The sequence below is a fragment of the Delphinus delphis genome, chromosome 19, assembly GCF_949987515.2.
Source record: "Delphinus delphis chromosome 19, mDelDel1.2, whole genome shotgun sequence".
NCBI classification, from domain to species: Eukaryota; Metazoa; Chordata; class Mammalia; order Artiodactyla; family Delphinidae; genus Delphinus; species Delphinus delphis.
The window spans coordinates 6,683,572-6,705,747 of NC_082701.1; the positions used below are offsets into that span (position 1 = coordinate 6,683,572).

General features: G+C 57.2%; 1 protein-coding gene across 1 annotated transcript in view; it reads left to right on the forward strand.

Annotated features, from left to right (window-relative positions):
- Positions 1-22,176, forward strand: part of TTYH2 (tweety family member 2) — a 39,772-nt gene that overhangs the window by 11,277 nt on the left and 6,319 nt on the right. The window contains exons 3-13 of the mRNA XM_059998355.1: positions 1,641-1,752; positions 6,982-7,202; positions 12,066-12,161; positions 12,651-12,723; positions 17,052-17,121; positions 17,391-17,446; positions 17,922-18,014; positions 18,237-18,329; positions 20,113-20,255; positions 20,900-21,082; positions 21,528-21,606. Coding sequence (XP_059854338.1) covers positions 1,641-1,752; positions 6,982-7,202; positions 12,066-12,161; positions 12,651-12,723; positions 17,052-17,121; positions 17,391-17,446; positions 17,922-18,014; positions 18,237-18,329; positions 20,113-20,255; positions 20,900-21,082; positions 21,528-21,606 — 1,219 coding nt within the window. The remainder of the gene's footprint in view (positions 1-1,640; positions 1,753-6,981; positions 7,203-12,065; positions 12,162-12,650; positions 12,724-17,051; positions 17,122-17,390; positions 17,447-17,921; positions 18,015-18,236; positions 18,330-20,112; positions 20,256-20,899; positions 21,083-21,527; positions 21,607-22,176) is intronic.

Consider the following 22,176-nt stretch of genomic DNA (forward strand, 5'->3'; position numbering starts at 1 on the left):
CAACTAGATGAAATTTCACAGGGATGGATTTAAAGTTCCTCTTTTAGTTAAAACAAAACAAAAAGCAATACGGCACTAGAGGAAGAAGGAACGCCTGCGCTTAGCGGCAGTTCCTGGGGAGAAATCCAGGGATATTCATGGACCACAAGGTCAGTGACAGGGAGGGAGGACCCCAGGGCATTAGCCCCCTGTGCTCGGAGCTGGAGGGACCAGCTGGGCTTGGGTGCTTCACTCAGAGGCCACGTTTAAGGGTGACATGACATGAGTAGAGAGAGTTGAACCAGAGGGTGACGTAGACCGGGGCCTGGAGGACACATCTGACTCGTAGAGCAGAGAAAGGGTGACGCGGAGCCCCATTCAGATGTCTGACAGGGTGCCTTGCAGAATCGGAAGCTTATTCCAGTCTGGCCCCGAGGACAGCCAGGAGCCAGCAGGTACGTGATTTAAGGTGGTAGGCTTCAGCTCAACCTAACTCAAACTAAGAAGGGACTTTCTAGAAGCCCAAACATTTCAGCAGGACAGATGCCTCATGTGTGGTGTGGGGAAGTGGAGGTGAAAGGATAGAGAATGGAGGGGGCATCCCCAACCCTTGGAGGGTTTGGGAGAGGTGAGTGTGATTTCATGAGACCTCAGTGGTCCCCAAGCCCACGTGTGTCAGAGTCACCTGGGGAGCTGGCAAAGGTACGAGTTCCTGAGCCCCTCCCGGACCTACTGTAGCATCAAAATCCCTAGGGCCCGGCCAGCAATCTTCCACCCTTCAGAGCCCCGGGACTGGAGAACAGGAGTATTTTCTTTTTGGCTGAATGAAATGTGCTGCAGAGCTAGTTGGCCAGGCCAGAGACCGCTGCCCCAGAACCTTCCTCCCTCCCCCGGCCAGCCCATCTGCCAGAACTCTAGACCACCCCCTCTCCCCTACCCAGGAAAGAGTTCCTCAGCTAAAGTCAAAAACGTGCTCTCATGGATGCTTAAAGGCGCTTTCATCGTAATTGCCAAAACCTAGAAACAACTGAGAAGCCCTTCAGTAGGTGAATGGCTAAATTGTCTTCATCCAAACAATGGAATATTATTCAGCGCTTAAAAAAAGAAAAACGAGCTATCAAGCCATGAAAAAACATGGAGGAATCTTAAATACATATTACTAAGTGAAAGAAGCCCGTCTGAAAAGGCTACGTACTGTAGGATTCCAACCATATGACGCTCTGGAAAAGGCAAAACCATGGAGACAGTAAAAAGATCAGTGGTTGGCAGGGGTTAGGAGTGAGGGAGGGATGGACGGGCAGAGCACAGAGGACTTTAAGGGCAGTGATATTACTCTGTATGAAACTATAATGGCGGATACATTTGTCCAAACCCAGAAGATTGTGCTACGACACCAAGAGTGACCCTAATGTAAACTGTGGACTTTGGGTGATAAGGACGTGTCCACGTAGGTTCATCAGTTGTAACAATTGTCCCATTCTGGCGGGGGCTGTTGACGGCTGGGGAGGCTGTCTGGGCGTCTGAGGCGCCACAGGGTATATGGGAAATTGCTGTACTTTCCATTCAGTTTCGTTATGAAGTCTAAACGGCGCTAAAAAAATAGTATACTAACAAAATTTCTCCTCTGGGTGTCACCTCTAACTTTGGGGTCTTGCCTCTAGTGCTGCGGTGGGCGTTGGTTTCTATGGAAACAGCGAGGCCAACGACGGGGTGTACCAGCTGATCTACTCCCTGGACAATGCCAACCACACCTTCTCTGGGATCGACGTGCTGGTAAGGTCTCGGGCAGCCGGTGAGGTCGGCGTGGTGGGAACGAGAGCCCCAGTCAGAGCCCAGCCAGCTCGGCTCCAAGGGGGCCCGGACTCCCCTTGGGGCTGCCAGTTGGTCCTGCCAGGAGCCAACCGGCGATTTCTGCTCCCTAGGCTGGGGGGCGGGGGGCACAGGGGGCAGGGGTAGGAGTGAGGACCGAAGGAGAAAGGCTGCGGGGTCCTGGGGGCCGGGACGGCTGTGGGATCAGAGCCCGTCCATCTTCAGCAGAGCTGAGCACAGTGCCATTTATTCAAGAGGCCCCTGAATGTGGACAGTCGGCCCCGCGGTGTTTTCTGTGTTCACTTTCAGTGCTGGGTGTAGAGTATGGTGGGTGGCGTCCAGGAGATGTCAACACTCTTCAAAAACAAGTGAAGAGCCCCAAACCCCGCAAGGTGTCCTCCGGGCTCTGGTTTCCAGGCGCCGTGACTCCAGCTGGGGGCTAAGGGTGAAGGATGTGCTGGGCTGGCCAGAGGAGAGGAAGGAGTTTTTGCCCAAGGAAGAGGTCCACTTGCTGAGCCTCGAGGGCGGGGAGAGTCAGGGTCTTCAAAAAAAGGTAGCCCATGGCCCCCAGCGCTTGTCACTTTCTCTCTGGAAGCACTGGCTCTTTCCAGCTGATTTCCCAGCAGCCCCTGGCGCCCTGGGAGCCAGGCTCCGGGGCAGTTTTCAGAAATGCCAGTCCTGTCCGCCATCACCTCTGGGCCAGTTCCCCAGTAGAGGGGTGACCTCAGCAAATGAGCAGTTGTGTCAGGCGGCCTCAGCCGTGCAAGCCAGCCCCGACCGGAGCCTGTGGACCTCACTTCCTCCTGGTGCGGCTTCAGGAGGATTCGACCTCAGTGCCCCTCCTCTCCCTTAAGCTCCTCTCAGGCCTTAATCCCCCAGCCCGGCTCCTCCCAGGAGGGACTCCCTTAAAGAGACAGCTGTGCTGCTCCTCGGGGGTACGGCTGGGTGCTGGGTGCCGTGGCTCTGGCCGCAGAGAGGGTCCTTCTGGGGAGCCGAGGGTCACACACCAGAGCAGGGGCCCAGCTCTCCTGCTGAGCTCATCCAACCACCCCCTGTGTCCACTGGGACCCATCCCTGGGGACTGAGAGCTGCCTGGACACTGGGCTGGAGCAGCTCTAATGGGGTGAGGATGGGGCGGCTGGGATGGGGGAGCTGAGGGGCCGAACGCCGCCTGACCAGCACCGGGTGGGGCCTGGGGGGAGCTCACTCCCTGGGGACCCCCGCCTTCCCCTCTGCCCTGGTGGGGAAGGGGCTCCACCCACCAGCACAGAACCACTGGAGGAAGAACCAGCCCCTGAAGGAGAATCCCTTCCCCGGGAAGCCCCAGAGCCATGACCTTCACTGGCTGACTTGTGACCATTGTAAGGAATGACCCGTGGCTCCGCAGGGCTGAGGAAGAAAGTCCCAGAGCCGCCCTGATGGGAAGATTCAAGCTTTTCATGTCCTTATCCGCCGTAGATGAGCTGGACCCGAGGCCCCCAGGTTGGGTCCATCCACCCCAGCTGAGCGCTCCCCAGGGTCAGGGGTGGACATTGTGCATCAGACCCCAGGTCTCTAAATGCCCCCGTGTTCCTGAAGGGAAGGGTTCCGTGTGTCTCTGGCGGTCAGCCCCTCATCCTCTCTCCACCATTTCTGAAAAGTGAAGGCAGGCGTCCCAGGCTCTGGTGATGGTCCAGCCGGCCAGGAGCTGCTTGGGTCCTGATGGCCACCTCCTGTGTTGACCTGCATCCTTGGCTGGGCCTATGGGGCTGGTTTGGGCCTCGGGTGGGCACCCAACACTCCCAGTCCCAAGGGCTCCAGGGGAGGCAGCAGATCTTAGAGGGCTCCCCAGATTGGAGGGGGGTGAAGGCCGAATATCACATAAATGACGTTAGATGAGATAATGTCCATGAAAGTGCCTGGTAATCTACAAAAAGCGCTCCACATTGGGAGGGGGGACCCTATGCTAATGGTGCCGTTATTATAATTACTGTAATTGTGTGTGTTACCGTAATCACCACGAAAGAGAGAGGAGGCTTGGACTGGGGGGCGGCGGCACTCAGGAGACAAGTCAGGCGACTAAGACCTGGGCCAGAGCGAGGTGGGCCCTCCCAGGCTCCGCTTCCCAGACCAGAAGCCCCAGGCCTGCGCCCTTCCTCCCTGAGGGAGCCCTGGGCCTCGGTGGGTGGCGGGAGGGTCCTGCATCAGCTGCACACTCTGATTTGGGGGGTCACAAAGGGTCATTTGGGAGGGCCAGGTGGGTCCTTTCTCTGGATCCAGCGCCCCCGATCTGGGCCCAGTGACTCACTCAGGGCACCTTGCACACCTCTAACCCCCTGGGGTCTCGGCTTAAAACCAGGGCCTTGGGCTCTACGGCCCCTGGGAGCTCAGCTGGCTCGAGTTTGAGCCCCATGTTCTGGTGGCCACTGAGGCTCCTCTGGGGTCCCCTTTGCATTGGCATCAGGCCTGTGGGCAGCCCTGGGGAAGGAACTGGGCACAGAGAGGTCGTGTTGCTGCTGCAGGGTAGGGAGCTGGTTTGTGTTAGAGCGAGCACTGGAACCCAGGGGTCTGGTCTTAGCCTTTCCCTTCAAGGCTCTGAGATGGGGGCCCCGCCCCCGGCCTGCCAAGCCTCCACCCTTCATCTCCGGGCCCTTCATCCCCTGCCTGTCTAGAAAACCTCATCAACTCCCCCTCCAGGAGGGAGCTTCCTCCGTCTCAGAGATTTTCAAACTGGCGCTTGCAACAGAATCCCCTGGAGGGCTTGATAAACACAGATGGCGGGGGCCCACCCCAGACTTTCCAATTCTGTAGGTCTGGGACCAGGCTGAGAATCTGCATTTATAACGAGTTCCCAGCTGATAACAGGTCCAGGGGCCACAGCTGGAGAACCACGGCTCCATCCTCTGGGGCAGCAGCTTCCTCTACCACCTGCTAGCTCGCCCCTAACCCCACCCCAGCCTGGGGAGCTGAGCCGGCCCTCCCGATTCCCCGTGGGAGTGCCTGGTCCACCTCTGAGTGTGCCCATCGCCATCTCCCTGTGGGGAGCTCTGTGCTGAACCTCTAAGGACTGGAGGTGCAGTGGGGAAGCCGGGGGTGTAAGTAGGTCAACACTGTGATTTTAATTTTTTCTATTTTGTTTCGTCTCCTATGGGAAGACATCAGGAGGAAAGAGAGGGCCTGGCTTTCGGGTTTTCTTTCCAAGGAGGAATTTAAGAAATAGAGAAGTTAAACATATAGAGCTATGGAAGGGGAAAAAAAGTCATCTTACAGGAAAAGTTTACAGAGCACTTTTTTTTTGGCTGTGTTGGGTCTTCGTTTCTGCGCGGGCTTCCTCTAGTTATGGCGAGCGGGGGCCACTCTTCATAGCGGTGCGCGGGCCTCTCACTATCGCAGCCTGTCTCGTTGCGGAGCACAGGCTCCAGACGCGCAGGCTCAGGAGTTGTGGCTTACGGGCCCAGTTGCTCCGCGGCATGTGGGATCTTCCCGGACCGGGGCACGAACCCGCGTCCCCTGCATGGGCAGACGGACTCCCAACCACTGCGCCACCAGGGAAGCCCCCTACAGAGCATTTTTAATGGCCCTGTGATCTACAGTGTGCTGGGTATCATATAGGAATATGAAAATATCACACAGTACAGGTCTTGCTCCCAATGTGAACATTTATTGAGTGCCTTTGGATCAATGGCTGCAAAGCACTTGTCCGTTGATCTTATTGAATTGAAAAGGAACGTTTATTAGGGTGAGGTTTAGTTATTGAATTCATTTGTACATGCCCAGCATCTCTGCACTTTGGTATCTCTCAGTCCTTAGCCAGCTTGTAAGAACCAGCAACAAGCCGGGAAAAGGAACAAGCCGCTGACACTGAAAAACATAAAATGCAACAAAGGGGGCCATTCTCTTTTCTGGAACCAGGAACTCCTAGCCTAGCGCAGATGTGAAAGGCCACAAAGTTGCTGTCAAGTCCCCCCTGATGCGGAGAAACAGCGTTTGCTGCCAGGAGTGGGGTCTGATCACCTCTCTGCAGAGCTCTCCCCATTGGACACTCCTAAACCTTCTTCTGGGTCTTTTTTTTTTTTGGCAGTACCACAAGGCTTGTGGAATCTTAGTTCCCCGACCAGGGATTGAACCCACGGCCCTCGGCAGTGAAAGCGCAGAGTCCTAACCACTGGACCGCCAGGGAACTCCCATTCTAGGTCATTTTTCTCTTCCTTCCAGACCAGGGGGAGCTGACGTCTGCCTGGAGGAATAGCGCACACTCCCCGCTTCCAACCAGTTGTGCTTGTTGGTATAGCATTACAGTTTCAGAGCAACGAAGCCCTTCTTCCCCTCGTGCTGACACCCAGGCTCAGAACGGGCTTGGCAGGGAGGTGCTTGGGGTTCCCAGGCTGGGTCTCCAGCCCCTGCCGGGACCCTGCATCTGGGCTATCGAGAGGCACCTTTCTAATTCTTGTGGTCCTTGTTTGCAGGCCCAGGAGAGTCACTTCCACTGACCTTCCCTCTCTACCTCTGAGCAGAAAGATGCTTCCTTCAGGCTCTGCTCAGCTCCAGGCAGGACAAACGTGGGGGGGGGGGGGGGCGGGTGGACAAGCACAGAGAAGGCGCCGATTTCCTCCTCCTGTCACGTGTCCCGGCTGCTCGGAGGCAGGATCCCGTCTGCCTGTATTATTTCAAAGTTCCATTGTTCTGCCCTCACTCGGGGGGTTCAGGACGCTGTGGGCTGTCCTTTGCTCTACAACAAAGCCTTTCTCTTGTGAGACGCTGAGAAAGCCTATTGTGGGAACAAAAGGTCAGGTAGCAACAGAGGGACTCTTCAGTTTAAACGTTTTATTCCTCACCCCCCAAAAGAATTCATCACCCAAGGTGTTTAAACTTTGAAGAGAATCTTCAAGGAAGAAAAATGGCTTCTCTTGTTTGTTTCCCCATCTGGGTCTGTCTTTCTAGGAAAGCACTGTGTCTTGGAGCCCAGGTCCTGGTTAGGGCCAGATCGAGCCTGTCCCCTGGGTGGAGGGACCCATGGGCTGGGCAGGTAGTGGGAGCCTCTGTTGTCCATCCTCCGTCTGGACCACAGCCTCATGACTCTTCAGGGCTGGGGGTGGCGCCCGTGGGGCACTCATTCAAGGCCAAGCTCTTCTCCTCCAGAGTTTGAGGCAGAGTGTTTACCTCTCTGGCTTCCTCCCACCCGAGGCCAGACTCAGAAGCCCCGCCCCTCCCCAGGTGTCTGGAACCACCCAGAAGATGAAGGTCGACCTCGAGCAGCACCTGGCCCGGCTCAGTGAGATCTTTGCCACCCGGGGCGATTACCTCCAGACGCTGAAGTTCATGCAGCAGATGGCGGGTAACATCATCGTGCAGTTGGCAGGGGTGCCCGTGTGGACAGAGGTCACCGAGGAACTGACCAAACTGGTCAACCAGACTGGCTACGTGGAGTACTACCGGTGAGGGGCCCCGGGGAGGGGTGATGGGGCTGCCCCAGCTTCCTTCATCCAAGCCAGCGTCTTGGGGCTTGGGCTGGGAAGTGGCACCAGAAGGTCTTAAGCCTTAATGACTGAAATCCCTAGGACATGAGAGCTGGTGGGGGCCGAGCGGTGGGCGTGTGGTACAGCCTGCTTGTACAGGCAGGCGCTGAGCCCCAGGGAGAGGCAGTGATGTGCCGAGATCTCAGCGCAGGAGGCTGGACCTGGCCTCCCACCCCGCACACAGCAAGGGGCTCCTCCGGGACCAGCATCCTCTGTGGCTGGCGCTAGGTGAAGTGCTGGTGGCTTATGGGTTCCTCACCTGCCCGGGTTTCTGGGACAGGGTTCCCTGCACCTGCATTCTCAGCCCCAGAGGTGCAGGGCGTAGGGGAGACGGCAGCCTCTTTGCCTCTCCCCAGGGGCAGCTGCTTAGCAAGCTCAGAGATGCCTCCAGCCTGAGTGATGTGGGCTGCGGGGCGCCACCCCACCTTTGCCATGTCAGGTATGCAGGTTCATACCTGTGTCATCGAGCCTTTGGGGTTTCATTTACGTCTCCCCTGCCTCCCCATCACCCAAACCCCATCCCAGGTGAAGGCACTGGACACAGGCCAGCTGACCAGGGACCGGCTGCCCTCCCTCCACGCACAGGGTCTGGTGAAGGTCACTCTGGGGACAACCAAGAAAGGAGGAGGCAGTCCCGGCTTTGGGGGGCTCCCAGCCGAAGGGTGACACCCACTCATGGCGTACACGTCCTTGCGCACCCAGGGCAGGGCGCCTGGCACGGAGGCAGTGCTGGGGAGCAATGGACACAGGAGCCCTGAAGAGCAGGTGTCCGCTCTTTGGATGCCCCTCCCGCCACCCCCCCTTCCGCCCCCCTTTGTTGCCTCCCCTTCAAGCCATTAGCAAAGGTCAGAGTCTTTACCACAACGCTGCACAGTTTACTCTGGGCTCATTTCCCCTTTATGAGAAAGCCTCATCCCAGGCTGAACTGACCCAGAGAAAATGCTTCTGGTGGCCTCTGGCCAGAGACCTCCCCATCCAGGGCTCTCCCTTCCCCGAGGTAGGAGATGGCCGGGCCCCGACCAGGGGGAGCTCATGAGGCCCCCCAGCCCTGGACAGCGCTCCTTGTTCCTCCCCTTCCACCCATCCAGCCCCTGCCTTTCCAGATGTCACCAATGCAGCTTCCCACCAGATTTTTTTTCTCTCACGTGCAAAAGCACCTTTCTCCCAAGTGACCACAAAGAAACTGCCAACTCTAAGGACTGGTTGTGACTTGTGACCCAGTACAGGGGCATCTGATTATCCTGTGACGTGAGGGACAGTCATTGCCTGAGCCTCCTAGATCTTTCTGTCGTGGAAAGTTAGGTATCCGTTTTGACCCTGCCATTCTCTCTGAGTGGAACTGACCTGGGGCCATGTACGCCGAAGGGCCTAATGGGGCACTTTGAGAATGACTGTGGTGAAATAAGTCAGAATGTATGTATCAACCGGGACTTACGTTTAAGATGATTTTATGGAAAACTGGGGTAAGCGTGGTGACCGCTGCACAGTATCTATTTCAATGTGGGCGACTGAGAGCGTCCTCTGGAGCCCCCATCCCCAGCTTCCACCCCTGTTCAGGTCTAGTTCAAGGTTAGCACCTGTGGCTTCTGAACATTAGTGATGCTCTGTCCCTTCCCCTCATCTGCTGTTTGCTCCCGCCTCTTGCCTGAGCTGCCCTAAAACAAAAGCCTTATTTTATTCTTCATGACCTAACCAGCCTTAGGGGCTGGGTCTCCTTTGGACAGCCTCCACATCTTTGCTTTCCAAATGGTTCTAGAGCACAGCCATCCAGCTAAGCAAATTCTTTTTAGTACTTTTACACAAGGCCTGGCTAAGTATTGGAGGCAATTAAAAAGCTAAGAGATTCCTCTCCGGAGATTTACAAAGGGTGTAACAGCAATCGCATCAACACCGGATATGGGAGGAGCTGAGAGAGCAGGGGCCTGAGCTGCTCCTGCGAGAGCCAAGTTCTTGGTTAGAAACACATCCCCAGGTCATCACCAGGCTCCTCTGGGAAAATGCATCCGCCTCGCAGAGCTGTTTCCAGGAACCCTTTACTACACAAGGAGGCGTGGATGCCTTGAAACACAGTCCTCGTGGAGAGTCGGTTAGAAGCAGTCCTAACTGATTTCCTGCTAACGTGCAGAGTAGAGGAGAGAGAGGTAACAAGAAACCTTTATGTTGGAAACATGAAACCAGGACTTTCAGAGGCGCCTGGTGGCTGGCTGTGTCTCTTGTAGGAAGGCTCCGAGACATGGAGAGTCTGGAATTCCTGGTCCAGGCTCTTCTCCCACGGGCCTCAGTTTAACAATCGTAGAACGAGGTTCTTTTTTTAAACATTTATTTTTTGCTGCATTGGGTCTTCGTTGCTGCGTGCGGGCTTTCTCTAATTGCGGCAAGAGGGGGCTACTCTTCCTTGCAGCGTGCGGGCTTCTCATTGCAGTGGCTTCTCTTGTTGCGGAGCACGGGCTCTAGGCAGGTGGACTTCAGTAGCTGTGGCGCACGGACTCAGGAGTTGTGACGCACGGGCTTAGTTGCTCCGCGGCATGTGGGATCTTCCCGGACCAGGGCTCGAACACGTGTCCCCTGCATTGGCAGGCGGATTCTTAACCACTGCGTCACCAGGGAAGCCCTGTAGAATGAGATTCTAATGCTAGATGTTCCTGAGGTTCTTTCAAGCTCCGACTCTGATTCTAGGAAGACTGGCTCTTGGTGGCCTCGTCCTAGTGGTGGGCGGGGCGGGCTCTGCACTTCCCCAGAGCCGCTAGATCCATTCCTGGGAGCTCCAGAGACTACAGTGGCTGCCCGGCTCCGCTCCAAGCAGGGAATCGAGGATTTTGATTTGCCCCCTTTTTGAGGCGTTTAGCCTCCATTCGTAAAGGGGGAAGGAACCTGGTTTGGCTGCCAGGCGGCCTCCAGCGTGCTCTCCCCGACTTGGAGCTTCTTTGTCACTTTCTTCCAGCTCCACCCCACTCCCTCCCCACACTCCAAGCTCTTTCTTACCCTCCTTGTGGTATTAGTGAAGCCGAAAACATTTGCTGGAGAGAAGTCAATGAATTTGCTTGGCTTTTGCATCAAGAGACATAATGATCAGAAGACTTCCCTCTTCTGGGACTAGGAGAAGCCCCTTCTCTCTGCTCCCTGCCGTCTCCGTCCACCAGTCCCCAGCGCTCAGACTGGTCCCCCCGCGCAGGGCCGATGGAAGTGGCTGCTCAGCGAGGCTGGCGCTGAGGTGTGAGGGCACCTTGGGATCCTGTTTGGAAGGGAACGAACCAGGGTGCTTTGCTTGGGGTCTTGTCAGCACCCTTGGACTTGGGTACCCTGGGCTCTGCAGCCCGTGCTTTGGAAAAGCAGAAAAGCAGGGACCCCGGAATCCCTCTGCCTTTCTTTGTTTCCCTTTTCATTTAGCGAGCACTTAATCCTCACAGAGTTCCGGCCTCCTTCACAGGTTTGCAAACTGAGGCTCAAGGGGGAAGGGGGGTGCAACTTGCCAAGTTCTCCAGCTTGTGTGACTGCCTTTCCCCATCACCTCAGCCCTGGGTGGGCAGCAAAAGGCCAGAGGAGTGAGGGGCTGGGAGGCCCGGAGGTTCTTGGTGCCCTGGGATGACCTGGCCTGGGCTCCCTTGCCCCACCCCGAGCTCCTGATGGTCTGGGGATGAACCCACGCATCCGAGAATCCCCTGGCCCTAAGCTCGGTGCCTGGCACAAAAGGTGGTTGAAATCAAAACCTAATCAAGGGCTTCCCTGGTGGCACAGTGGTTGAGAGTCCACTTGCCAATGCAGGGGACACGGGTTCGTGCCCCGGTCCGGGAAGATCCCACATGCCGCGGAGCGGCTGGGCCCGTGAGCCATGGCCGCTGAGCCTGCGCGTACAGAGCCTGTGCTCCGCAGCGGGAGAGGCCGCAACAGTGAGAGGCCCGCGTACCGCAGAAAAAAAAAAAAAAAACACTAATCAAAAGGATATATGTATATGTATAACTGAATCATTTTGCTGTACACCTGAAACCAACACAACATTGTAAGTCAACTACGTACACTCCAGGACTTCCCTGGCAGTCCAGTGGTTAAGACTCCGCGCTTCCACTGCAGGGGGCGTGGGTTCGATCCCTGGTCGGGGAGCTAAGAGCCCACATGCCGCCGGGTGTGGCCAAAAAAGAAAGAAAAAAACTATACTCCAATATAAAATAAAAATTAAATTTTAAAAAATAAAATAAGCTACAAGGATATATTGTACAATGTAGCCAATATTTTATAATAACTATAAATGGAGTATCACCTTCAAAACTTGTGAGACACTATATTGTACACCTGAAACTTATGTAATATTGTACAGCAACTATACTTCAATTTTTTTTAAAAAGTTAAGAAAAAAAGAAAAAAAAAGTAAATGAAAGGAGAAATTTATTTCCTCCGTTGCACCAGCCATGTTTCCCACTCCTGGCCACACGTGGGTAGGGGCAGAGAGAGTGGACAGTGCAGAGGTGGTCCACTTGCATCACTGCAGAAAGTTCAGGGGACCGTGCTGGTTCAGACATTCAGCTGGGGCAGGGGAAGGTGACTCCTTTGTCCGGGCAGAAGCGGGGTGCAGCTCCCAGAGCCCAGAGGAGCTGTCCACCATGCACGCTGGGTTCTTCCTGTCCGGGGCAGGGGCGCCCCCTGGTCTAGTTTGCTTAGCCACTGGCTGTGGGCTATTTGAATCACGAAGGGTCCAGCGGGCCTGGGGCAGTGGTCCAGGCCTCCCTGGTGGACCCCAGGTGGGCAGTTCTGCCCTGCTCCCCTGACCATCCCTTCCGGTCTGCTCAGGTGGCTCTCCTACCTCCTGCTCTTCGTCCTGGACCTGGTCCTTTGCCTCCTCGCCTGCCTGGGACTGGCCAAAAGCTCCAGGTGCCTCCTGGCCTCGTGAGTAGCCCCGCCTCTGGGCCTGGGACAGGAGCTGGCCAAGGGTGTGGGGTGACAGTGCCACCAGCAGAGAGATGAGGGCCTGGCAGGGCTGGGAGGATGTGGGGGCAGCAGCCACTGGCTCACCATCTGGACACCAAGCCACACCAGACTTTCTTCACGTGTCCCCTCCCTCCTGGGCCTGACTGTTGAGCAGCTGAGGCGCTAGAGACACTCACTTCCTCAGCTTGCGCCCTCACTGCCGTGTCTCTTCGGCTCAGGGACCTGTACCCCAGGCATCGGTCCATATCCCTCCGCCAGCGATCAGCGGGGCGATGTCAGGGCAGGGGCTGAGGCTGCCCTCAGGGCCACTGCAAGAGTCTGGGGGTCGGGGGGACAAGATCGTAGCCGAGAGGGAGGGCGTTGAAGGTTGGCGGGGTGACAGCCATCACGGGGTCCCCCGCCTGCCGGCCTCGGCCTGGATCCCACCGGCAGCTGCCTCTCTCCTAGGGTGCTGTGCTGTGGGGTGGTGGCCCTGCTTCTCAGCTGGACGTCCCTGGCTGCTGACACTGCTGCGGCGGTGGTGAGTTGGGTGGCCTGGGGGTGCTGGGTGGTCTGACCAGGTGGACCGTCTGTCCAGCGTTCCCAGGGTAGGGCCAGCTGCCAGTCTCAGTCCCTAATAGAATCGCAGAGTCTCAGGACTAAAGGGGCCGGGCTCATCTGTGCCAGCCCCTCCCCCTTCAGATGGGGACACGGGCCCAGGGAAAGGAAGGGGCTTGCCCAGGGTCACGAGGCATTTCGGGGCAGAGCCAAGATAAGACCCGTGGAGCCTGATCCCTTTCCCACCCCGCTGGCCCATTCCCAGCCACGGCTCGTGAGGACGGGCACAGATGACCAGGTGCCTTCTCTCTGGGTATAAAGAACTAACCAGGTCTGGTGGGTGTGGGCGGGGTTTGAACCTCAGGCTGGAGGAGCCCTCCAGCTTCAGAAGCACACTCCTGGGCCGGCTTCCCCGGTGTCAGGAACGTGGAAGGTGGCGTTTCACCTGCTTCCCGTCCCCTTGCCCTTGGACTCGCACACACCGCCTAAAACGCAGTGGTGTATGTTTCCTGGTGTGGTGCCTTGAGATGTGAAAAAAACAAAACCAAGCGTGCACACACACACACACACACACACACACACACACAAGGTGGGTCAGGGGTGTAAGGGGGGAAGCTTCCTGTGCAGGTATGTTTGGTCTTTAATAGACCTAATGCTCGAGAGAAGCTGTGTGCGTGTCAGTCATTCGTTCGTTCGTTCGTTCAGCTGATGCTTGGCTGTGTGGCACTCGATGGTGCAGGTGCCTGGAGATGCAGAAACAGGAGGACGTGATGTTTGCTCTTGACTAAGTCACAGCCCGCAGAAGAAAGACCTGTAGGCAGATCATTGCAATCCCATGTGAATCGATACATGGTGGTGCAGAGTGTGTGTGTGGGGGGGGGGGGCACAGGGGGCAGGATGTACCAAGGGATTTCAGGGAACCCCTAGCTGACTTAAGGGCCACAAAGTAGCCCCGTGACCTGCATCCGTTCTGCCCTTTCAACCTGGGGAGAAAAGAAAAGGGCTCACTGGAACCCCTCTACCCAAATACGTGCCTGGCCCAGTGACTTGGGGGCTGGCTGGTGGCTCTGGCCTTGACCACTTTGCATCCATGATGCCCCCAAAATGAGTAGACCCTGGTGCAGCTTGGCTCAGAGTAGCTTTGGGCAAAGCTTGTCCAGCAGGGGGAGGAGGTGGGCATCTCCTGTTTTGTCTCCCCTCTGCCCATGGCTTTGGGCAGGAGGGAACACTGGACAGGCGGAACCTACATCCCCGGGGCTGAGGCCCCTCCAGATACAGGGAAGAGCAGAGGAGGAGAGCGCAGGCCATACTCAAGCGCATCCTGCCTTCATCTGGAGCTGGGTGGGCTGTACATGGTCTGGGGGGAGCGGCTGCTGGCCAGAGCCCCACGCACGACTGCCTGGTGACAGCCTCTCCTCCAGGGACAAGAGTGGGCGCAGGGAAGCTTGCATATGGTGGGCCCTTCCCCCATCTGCCTTCTCAAAGCAGCGATGGCCTCCAGCTGGCCACCACGGGCTGCCTTTTGGGAGACAGCTCCTTCCCAGCGGGGACTTCAGCTCCCAGCTGAGGGCCCCGGGATGCCAGGGAGCTGGAGAGAAAGGCCATTTCCCTAATTCGATTAGTCAGGCCCTTGTGTGTGAGAGAGAGAGAGGGTGAGGGAGTGAATGGGCCTTTGATGGGGCTACGGATCCTGCTGCATTTTAATAGGAAGTTGGGGGTGAAGGAGCCAGGCCCTCAAAGGCTATTGTGGGGAGCTTTTGTGTGGCCACTGCCCCTGCTCTCTGAGCCTGTTTTTCGGGGGTGGGGGGTGTTTTTGTTTTTGAGATCTGTGGGACCAGAGCTCCAACACTGCCTTCCTGCTGCAGGGGTGGCCTCACCCCCTGCCTTCCCCGTCCCCCCCACCCCCCCACCAAAGGGCCTCCATGAGACAGGAGTGGAGCTGTTGCCCGTAAGAATGTGATGGGGAGGGAGCTGGGAGCCGGGTAGCTGAGCCTTATCTGCCCGACCACCCCCTGTGCAGTCAGGAGTGTAAGGCAGAGGTGAAGGATGAGGGGCAGAGAGGAGAGAGAGCGCCCAAGGAGAAGGAAGGGGGAGAAGTGGATTCCCGGGAGAGGAAGGAGGAAAGGGTCACCCAGGTGCTTCGGCCGCAGAGCACCACTGACTGAGCCGAGGTCTCCCTGAGAATCGGCCACGGAGGGACGGCGGGCCCACCTCACTGGGCCCTGACCCAGTGAGGGTTTTTTTTTTTAATATTTCATATAATAAGCTTATTTTAATAGTGCAAAAAATAATCTGCTTCCAATCAATAAAGGAAAAACTTCCAAAGAATTTTATAAAAATAGCCCATACTTTGAACAAATACAAAAGCAAATAATAGGTAAATATTACAATTATATACTCCAAGCCCAAGGAGCCTGGCCGCTGGAACCCCCCTGGCTGGGTCCTCATCCCCTCCCCCCTCCCCAGCAGGGGGCCCCAGGGACATAACTGAAGTTCCCCAGACCTCCCTCTCCTTGTCTCCTCTTGTGTAAAATGGGGAGAACAGCAGTCGCCTGGAAGGGTTGTTGTCGGGAAGAGATGGGTTGGTTGACCCCTGGGAGGCACGTAGTAAGGGTCCATTGGTTTCCTGCACATTTACTACCTGTCTAGGAGGGTCACAGGGTGACTCCAGCTGTGCTCAGCGCACCCTCCCCCGCCCCCCATCCCCATCCCCGTTGCGTGAAGAAAGCACACGTGTGCACACGCACACACGGCCCTTGTCTTCACCGATAGGAAGGTTGAATCCTCACTGAGGGTCTGAAGAGCAGACCTGGCCTGAGGAGGGGGGGTGAGGGGCACATCCCTGGTGGAGCCTCTGCCAGTGGCCTCCTGTCCTTCTTTGGATCCCAAATTTGTTGGGGGTGACCCAGACGAAGATGGCGGCCTCGCTCATCATGTTTCCCAAGGCCTCTCCATGGCCCTGCCTGGCTCTGGCTCCCCTCTCTCTGCCACTCCTTAACGAGGGTGAGGGTGCACCCTGGGCCCGCTGGTGCGGCAGCTCTGACTTATACTAATAAACCAGTCTGATGATGGACCCTAGTGATTTGAGTATAAAACGGTTCTCCCAGGGTCCTGAGGCACGTGGTTGTGTGAGCGTGTATATGTGCGTGTGTACAGGTGTGGCTCTGTGGAAGCTCTGTATCTGGAGGGGCGTCTTATTCCCCATTCCCACCCAGACACACACTTTCTAGACCATAAGTGCCGTGGTACAGCTTGCCACTGTCTCATGCCTAGAACATCGTGTGGCACCTGGTAGGTGCTCAATAAATATTTGTCAATTCGGTGAATGAATGAGTGATGCTCCAGCATTGCCCCCTGAGGCAGCCCTTCCTGAAGGAGGACAGGGCACTGGCAGGAAAGGGCCATGGAGAGGAGTCCCCGGCTTGGAGAGCATGCACTGGAGCAGGGGTGCCCCTTGGAACAGGCCAGAGGACCAGAGCTTCCCCTGGCTGCTCTGAAATGTGGAAGTCCCCCTCTACCCAGTGTCCCACTGCACCCCCCAGGCCAGATCTGGGGAGGGCCTGGCTCAGAGGATGGCATCCTTGCTGCTGCCTCTTCCAGGGCCCAGACGTGCTTGCACTCAGCCCTGTGGGCCCTTGGTGGTCACCTAGCCAGGCTGCGCTGCGGTGTCCCAGTCCCCCAACGCAGCAGTGGCAGAGCCCGGAACCCGTGTCCTCTCAGCCCGTGCGCTTCCTGGTCCCCCATCTCATCATGACAGGACCTGCACCCGAAAGCTCAAAGACGGATTCAGCACCAATGTAGTTCTTTAGAAAGAGATTCTGAGGGAGGCTTCATAGATGGACAGCCCCAGAGCGGGGATGGACTTGGTAACTGCAAGACAAAAAATAAAACAGGGATGAGCGAACGAGGTCATGGTGCAAATAACTCTCCAAGACACGTCCCGCAGCTTACCCTTGACCCAGGTCCATCCCAGAAGAGGCATTTGGAAATAAGAGTTAACGGATCGTAGTGCCTGCTGTTGGCCACTTTTCTGAGTACTTTATGTAGATTAATTCATTAGGTGAATAGCGTTTTTCTCTCCATGTGACTGAGGAGGCCGCTGAGACACGGGGTAAGGCATTTGTCTGTAAAGTTACAGAGCTGGGCAGGGGCAGAGCCAGGATTCGAGCGCAGGGAGGATGGCTGTTGACTGTTTTTGCCCACCTGGGTCTGAGCTGCGGGGTCCCCGTGCCTGGGGCCAAGGGCACCCGGTTCCTCCCAGGGCCCCGGTGTGTGACTTTCCTCCACCCCTCCCGTCTCTCCCCGGCTCAGGGCACCGGCGACTTCTGCGCGGCTCCCGACGCCTTCATCCTCAACATCACGGAGGGCCAGCTCCGCACAGGTAACAAGCTCTCGGGCCTCTGTGGTCAGAGCCACTCAGGATGCTCAGTCCAGGCCCGTGGTCAGCCAGGCTGTGCCTCTACTTACCCCTTTCAGTACGGTAGTCACCCATCGCCTCCCCACCCCTGTACTTCAGGTCCAGCTGGACCACTGGGTCATTTCTTCGAAGTTACCTCCTTTGGGAGCTTGGGTACTGGCTTGGCCGCTGAGGGTGAATGAGCACCTGGTCACGTGTGAGCTCCTGCCTGACCCAGTGTCTTTGCCTTGCAGAGGTGACCCGTTACTACCTGTATTGCAGTCAGAGTGCAAGCAGCCCCTTCCAGCAGGTACGGCCCGCCCAGCCCAGCCCTCACGCTGCCCCCAGCCCCCTTGGTGGTCACCTCGCTCCGTCTTGTCCCCAAGCCCCAGCGCTGACCAATAGGGTGGCAGTGGCTGGGTGTTCTTTGGGGTCCTCTGCAGGGGACAGTGCTCTCGGTCAGCGTGCACGCCCATCCACCACCCTGGATGCTGGTTACCATGCAGAGGCTGTGCAGTAGGTCTGGGTTGGGGCCCAAGATTCTGCATTTCTCACAAGCCCCACCCCCGGCAAGGCTGTCCCAGCAGGACATTTAGAGTAGCAGGAAGCAAGAGAATGGGGCAGCTCTCAAGAAGCCTGAGGGCTGAGGGGAAGACCTCCTGTAAGCAGGAAGGGCCATGATCAGGGAAGCCACTGCAGCTGCACACGGGGGAGGGGACTCAGGCAGCTGCGGGGGTCTCCTGGGAATCGAAGCTCATGCGGGACCTCGGTCTCTCCTGGCCCAGGCACTGACCATCTTCCAGCGCTCGCTGACCACCATGCACATCCAGGTGACGGGACTGCTGCAGTTTGCTGTCCCGCTTTTCCCCACAGCAGAGGTAAGGTGGCCGGCCACCTCCCACAGGGCCGGGCTTCGGAGACCGGGCTGTGGAAAGAAAGTGTTCCCTCCCCTCCCGGCAGCCTAGCCGCTTCCTTTGGCTTTGAAGGCCTCGCCGCACAAGCTGCGGTTTGCGGTTTTATCCACAAGCCCTCCCCCCAGCGCTCATTCTCTGCCTCTCTGTCTGTCTGCATGTTTGTCTCTTTCCTTCTTCCTGCTTCAGAAAGATCTGCTCAGAATCCAGCTCCTGTTGAATTCATCTGAGTCCAGCCTCCACCAGCTGATGGCCATGTTGGATTGCCGGGGGCTGCACAAGGTGCCGGGGTGGCCCTGGGGGCGCGGGTGGAAGGCGGGCGGGGGGGGCACCCCAGCAGGCCACATCTTCCCAGAGACAAGGCTGCAGAGGCTGGGAGAGTGATTACCTGGGCTCCCTTCAGGCCAGGGAATGGGGTGGAAGAGGTGCCTGGTTTCTGGATTCTCTCCAGTAGCTGAGCCGGGGAGCCTCAGTGAAAGGTACCCGGGGGTGCAGGTAGGAGAGTTGGATCCGTTTACCTCTAGAACGCTGGGGGGCCCTGAGCTATATGAGGGTGGCTGTTCCCCATTGCCCAGACTCCCAGCCATCTGGTCTACCTGACCAATTCCTGAATTGCAAGTGGACATCCCATTCTCATTGCCAGGGTCATCTCTAGGAGTTTGGAATATCGGACAATCGTGCAGGGAACACACTGGGAGTATGTGAGGCCCTCTCTCCCCCAGAGCAGAAAGCCAGTGCGTGTCGATGTTTCACATCCCATGTGGAATTCGAGCAAATATTCGTAATAATGTTCACAGCTGCGGTTTACTGAGTCCTTGGTTCTGTGTTCAGCCTTGTTCTGTGCAGTTTATATCCAACATGTCATTGAGTCCTCACAGTTTTACTGTGAGATACATGTTATTTTATGGGAAATTTTATAGATAAGCAATGTGTGTGTGTGTCTATGTATGTGGATGGATAGACATAGATAGGTAGATAGACAGATGTATCTATCTACCTACCTAACTATCTATATGTATATCTAAAAAGTAGCTTACTGAAGATCCCAGAGCTATCAATGCAAGTGCTTGGGTTTCCGACCCCAGCAGTCTGACTTCAGAGCTAAGAACATGGGAGTCGCCCCAGTACCCTTCCTCCCCTTCCACATCCAATCCCTCAGCAAGTCCTCACAGCTATACTCTCAAATATATCCTGCTCCGTCCACTTCTCTCTCCCTCCACAGCTCCCGCCTTGGTCCGAGCACCATCCCGCTCCCCTGGGTGACAACCATGACCTCCTAGCCGGTCCCCACTTTCTCCTGTCTCCTTACCTTTCATATATGGCAGCCAGGCAGCCAGAGCGGTCTTTTAAAAATGAATAGGATCGGGCTTCCCTGGTGGCGCAGTGGTTGAGAGTCCGCCTGCCGATGCAGGGGACACGGGTTCGTGCCCCGGTCCGGGAAGATCCCACATGCCGCGGAGCGGCTAGGCCCGTGAGCCATGGCCGCTGAGCCTGCGCGTCCGGAGCCTGTGCTCCACAACGGGAGAGGCCACAACAGTGAGAGGCCTGCGTACCGCAAAAAAAAAAAATGAATCGGATCACATCCCTTCCATCCCCAAACCTGCCCGTGTCTTCCCATCACCTTGTGTAAAATTCAAACTCCTCGCCTGTCCGGCGAGGCCCAGCATGACCTGGTGCCCTCTCACCTGTCCCCTGCTGGCCTTCCTCCTCTTTCCTGAACACACCGAGCTTGTCTGCTCTGCCTCAGCTGCTCAAGGCACACTCCACTCCTTGCCGTCCTGGCCTCAGATTGAATGCCCCCTGTCCCCTGGCTCCCCCACCCTGCAAGCTCATCTGCCCTGTTCAGAGCCCAGCACACAGTAGGTATTCAGCAAAGGCTTGTAGAGAGAACCCGAGACGCCCCATCGTGTCGCGGTCCCGAGCGTGGACTGTTCAAGGTGCTTGGGATGGGGGAGGGGCAGAGATCCCGAGTCCAGGCTGGGGGAGAGGGGCTTTCAGAGACCAGCTCAAACCCCAGGCTGTGTCCCACTCCCCCTCCAACTGTGTGTCCCTCTTCCTCTGCCAGGACTACCTGGACGCCCTCACTGGCATCTGCTACGACGGCCTCGAGGGCCTGCTGTACCTCGGCCTCTTCTCCCTCCTGGCTGCCCTCACCTTCTCTACCATGATCTGCATGGGGCCAGGGGCCTGGAAGCACTGTGCCACCAGGTGGGCTGCCTGGGCGGCTTCCTGGGGGAGGAGGCAGGAGGCTCAGCTCTGTGACTGAACCGAGAGCTGATAACCTGAGATGGAGAAGGGCAGCAGGGGGACCAGGCATTCAGCCCCAACAGGCTGGCTGGATTTCTGCCCAAGCGTCCCTGAAAGTCCAGACAGAACCCCAAAAGGAGGTTGGAGGGGGCCAGGGCAGGAGCAGGGCCAAGAATGGTGACAACGTCATGCCACAGCCTGGCATCCTTTGCTTATCCCCTCTTCCTCTGCAGGACTTTGTGGTGTGATGCGGCTGCTGGGAGGGGTGCCTCAGAATACCAGAAGGACATATTGTAGCACCAGGGCACCTATAGTCTCATTGAGGAGATAGACAGAGCCAAGATGGTATTTCAGTGTCTTCAGAGTAGATCAGAAAAGGAAGCAGGGTAGGGAGGGTCCGTGTGCCTGTGGTCAGCATGGTGGACTGCCTGGAGGAGGTGGATGTGCAGTTGGGAATGGAGCAGAGTGATATCAAAGAACCTCAAGGAAGCACCTGTGGCCAGAGGGAGAGTCCTGGGAGGAAAGATAGGGAAGCGGGCCGGGGCCGCACTGCCTGGAGCCTCCCTCGCCCCTCACAGCTGGCCATATCCTACGTGTCATTCTAGGGACAGAGACTACGACGACATCGACGATGACCCCTTCAACCCCCAGGCCCGGCGCATCGCTGCCCACAACCCCCCTCGCGGGCAGCTTCGCAGCTTCTGCAGCTACAGCAGCGGCCTGGGCAGCCAGACCAGCCTGCAGCCCCCGGCCCAGACTATCTCCAATGCCCCCGTCTCGGAGTACATGTACGGCAGGGCTCCCAGGGCCTCCCCGGTACCTCCCCCGACACATCGGGCTGGATCTGCGGGCAGCACGTTTGGGTCCAGAGAGCCGGGTGGGGAGGAGGCATCCGAGGCCAGCGCCAGGATGCCAGGTGGGAAGGCCCCCGGGGAGCATCTAGTGCTGGAGGAAGAGCCCCTGCAGGCGTCAGGTCTTCTGCCTCAAGCTTGCAGGGCAGGTTGAAGGCCCGAGAAGCTGCATTTCTCCAGGCCACACTGCTCCCGGCGCCATCACCCCATCTGCTCCTCCCCAGGCCTCCCTGTCTTCCTGCCCTCACTCCCTCCCGTCTATCCGTGGTCCTTTTCCATCTCCCATCTGCACGCCTCCGGGACCCTCCTGTAGAAATCTGAGCAGACACCCCCCACCCGGCCTCCCCAGCCTGAGCACTCCCCGCTCCTTTCGGCCCTGCAGGAACCAAGCTCTGCTCTTCGGTGGGAACCCACGCTACGAGAATGTGCCGCTCATTGGAAGAGGCTCCCCTCCGCCCACGGTAACCTGGTCTCCCGGGGCAAGGGCACTGCCCTTGTGGGGAGGGGGGAATAATTGAAGAGAAAACCTCCTGCGGACCCAGTGACTCCCCGCCACAGAGGTAGAAAAGAATGAAACAGTTTTGTTACCAGATAAGCATTAAACCAGACTGCCATGCACATCGCAGGCTGTCTGCTAAGGGGATTGTAGAGACAGAGCTCATCCTACACAGCCAGGCAGATAGAGGCACCGCATTCCGTACCCGTCCTCAAGATGAGCGATTCCTGTCCGCCAGCAAGAGGACTCGGCAGCACCATTTGTCACACTGGTTCATCCTAAATCCACCTGCTAATTGTGTGGCCATCAGGGCTCCCTAAGTGCCAGGGAGATGGGGGACAGTCTCCCTGATGCTACCATTTCAGAGATGGCTCCCAGCCCCGGAAGAAAACGTTCCTGGATTGTAAAACTGCTGAGAGCCTTCGCTGGCCTTTAAAAAGGTTTACACACCTCTCAGAGGGACAGAGGAGTAATTTATGATGATCAGCTTTCTAAAGGAAATGCTGCTCAAAGAAGCATTTCTTTCCCTTTTTGC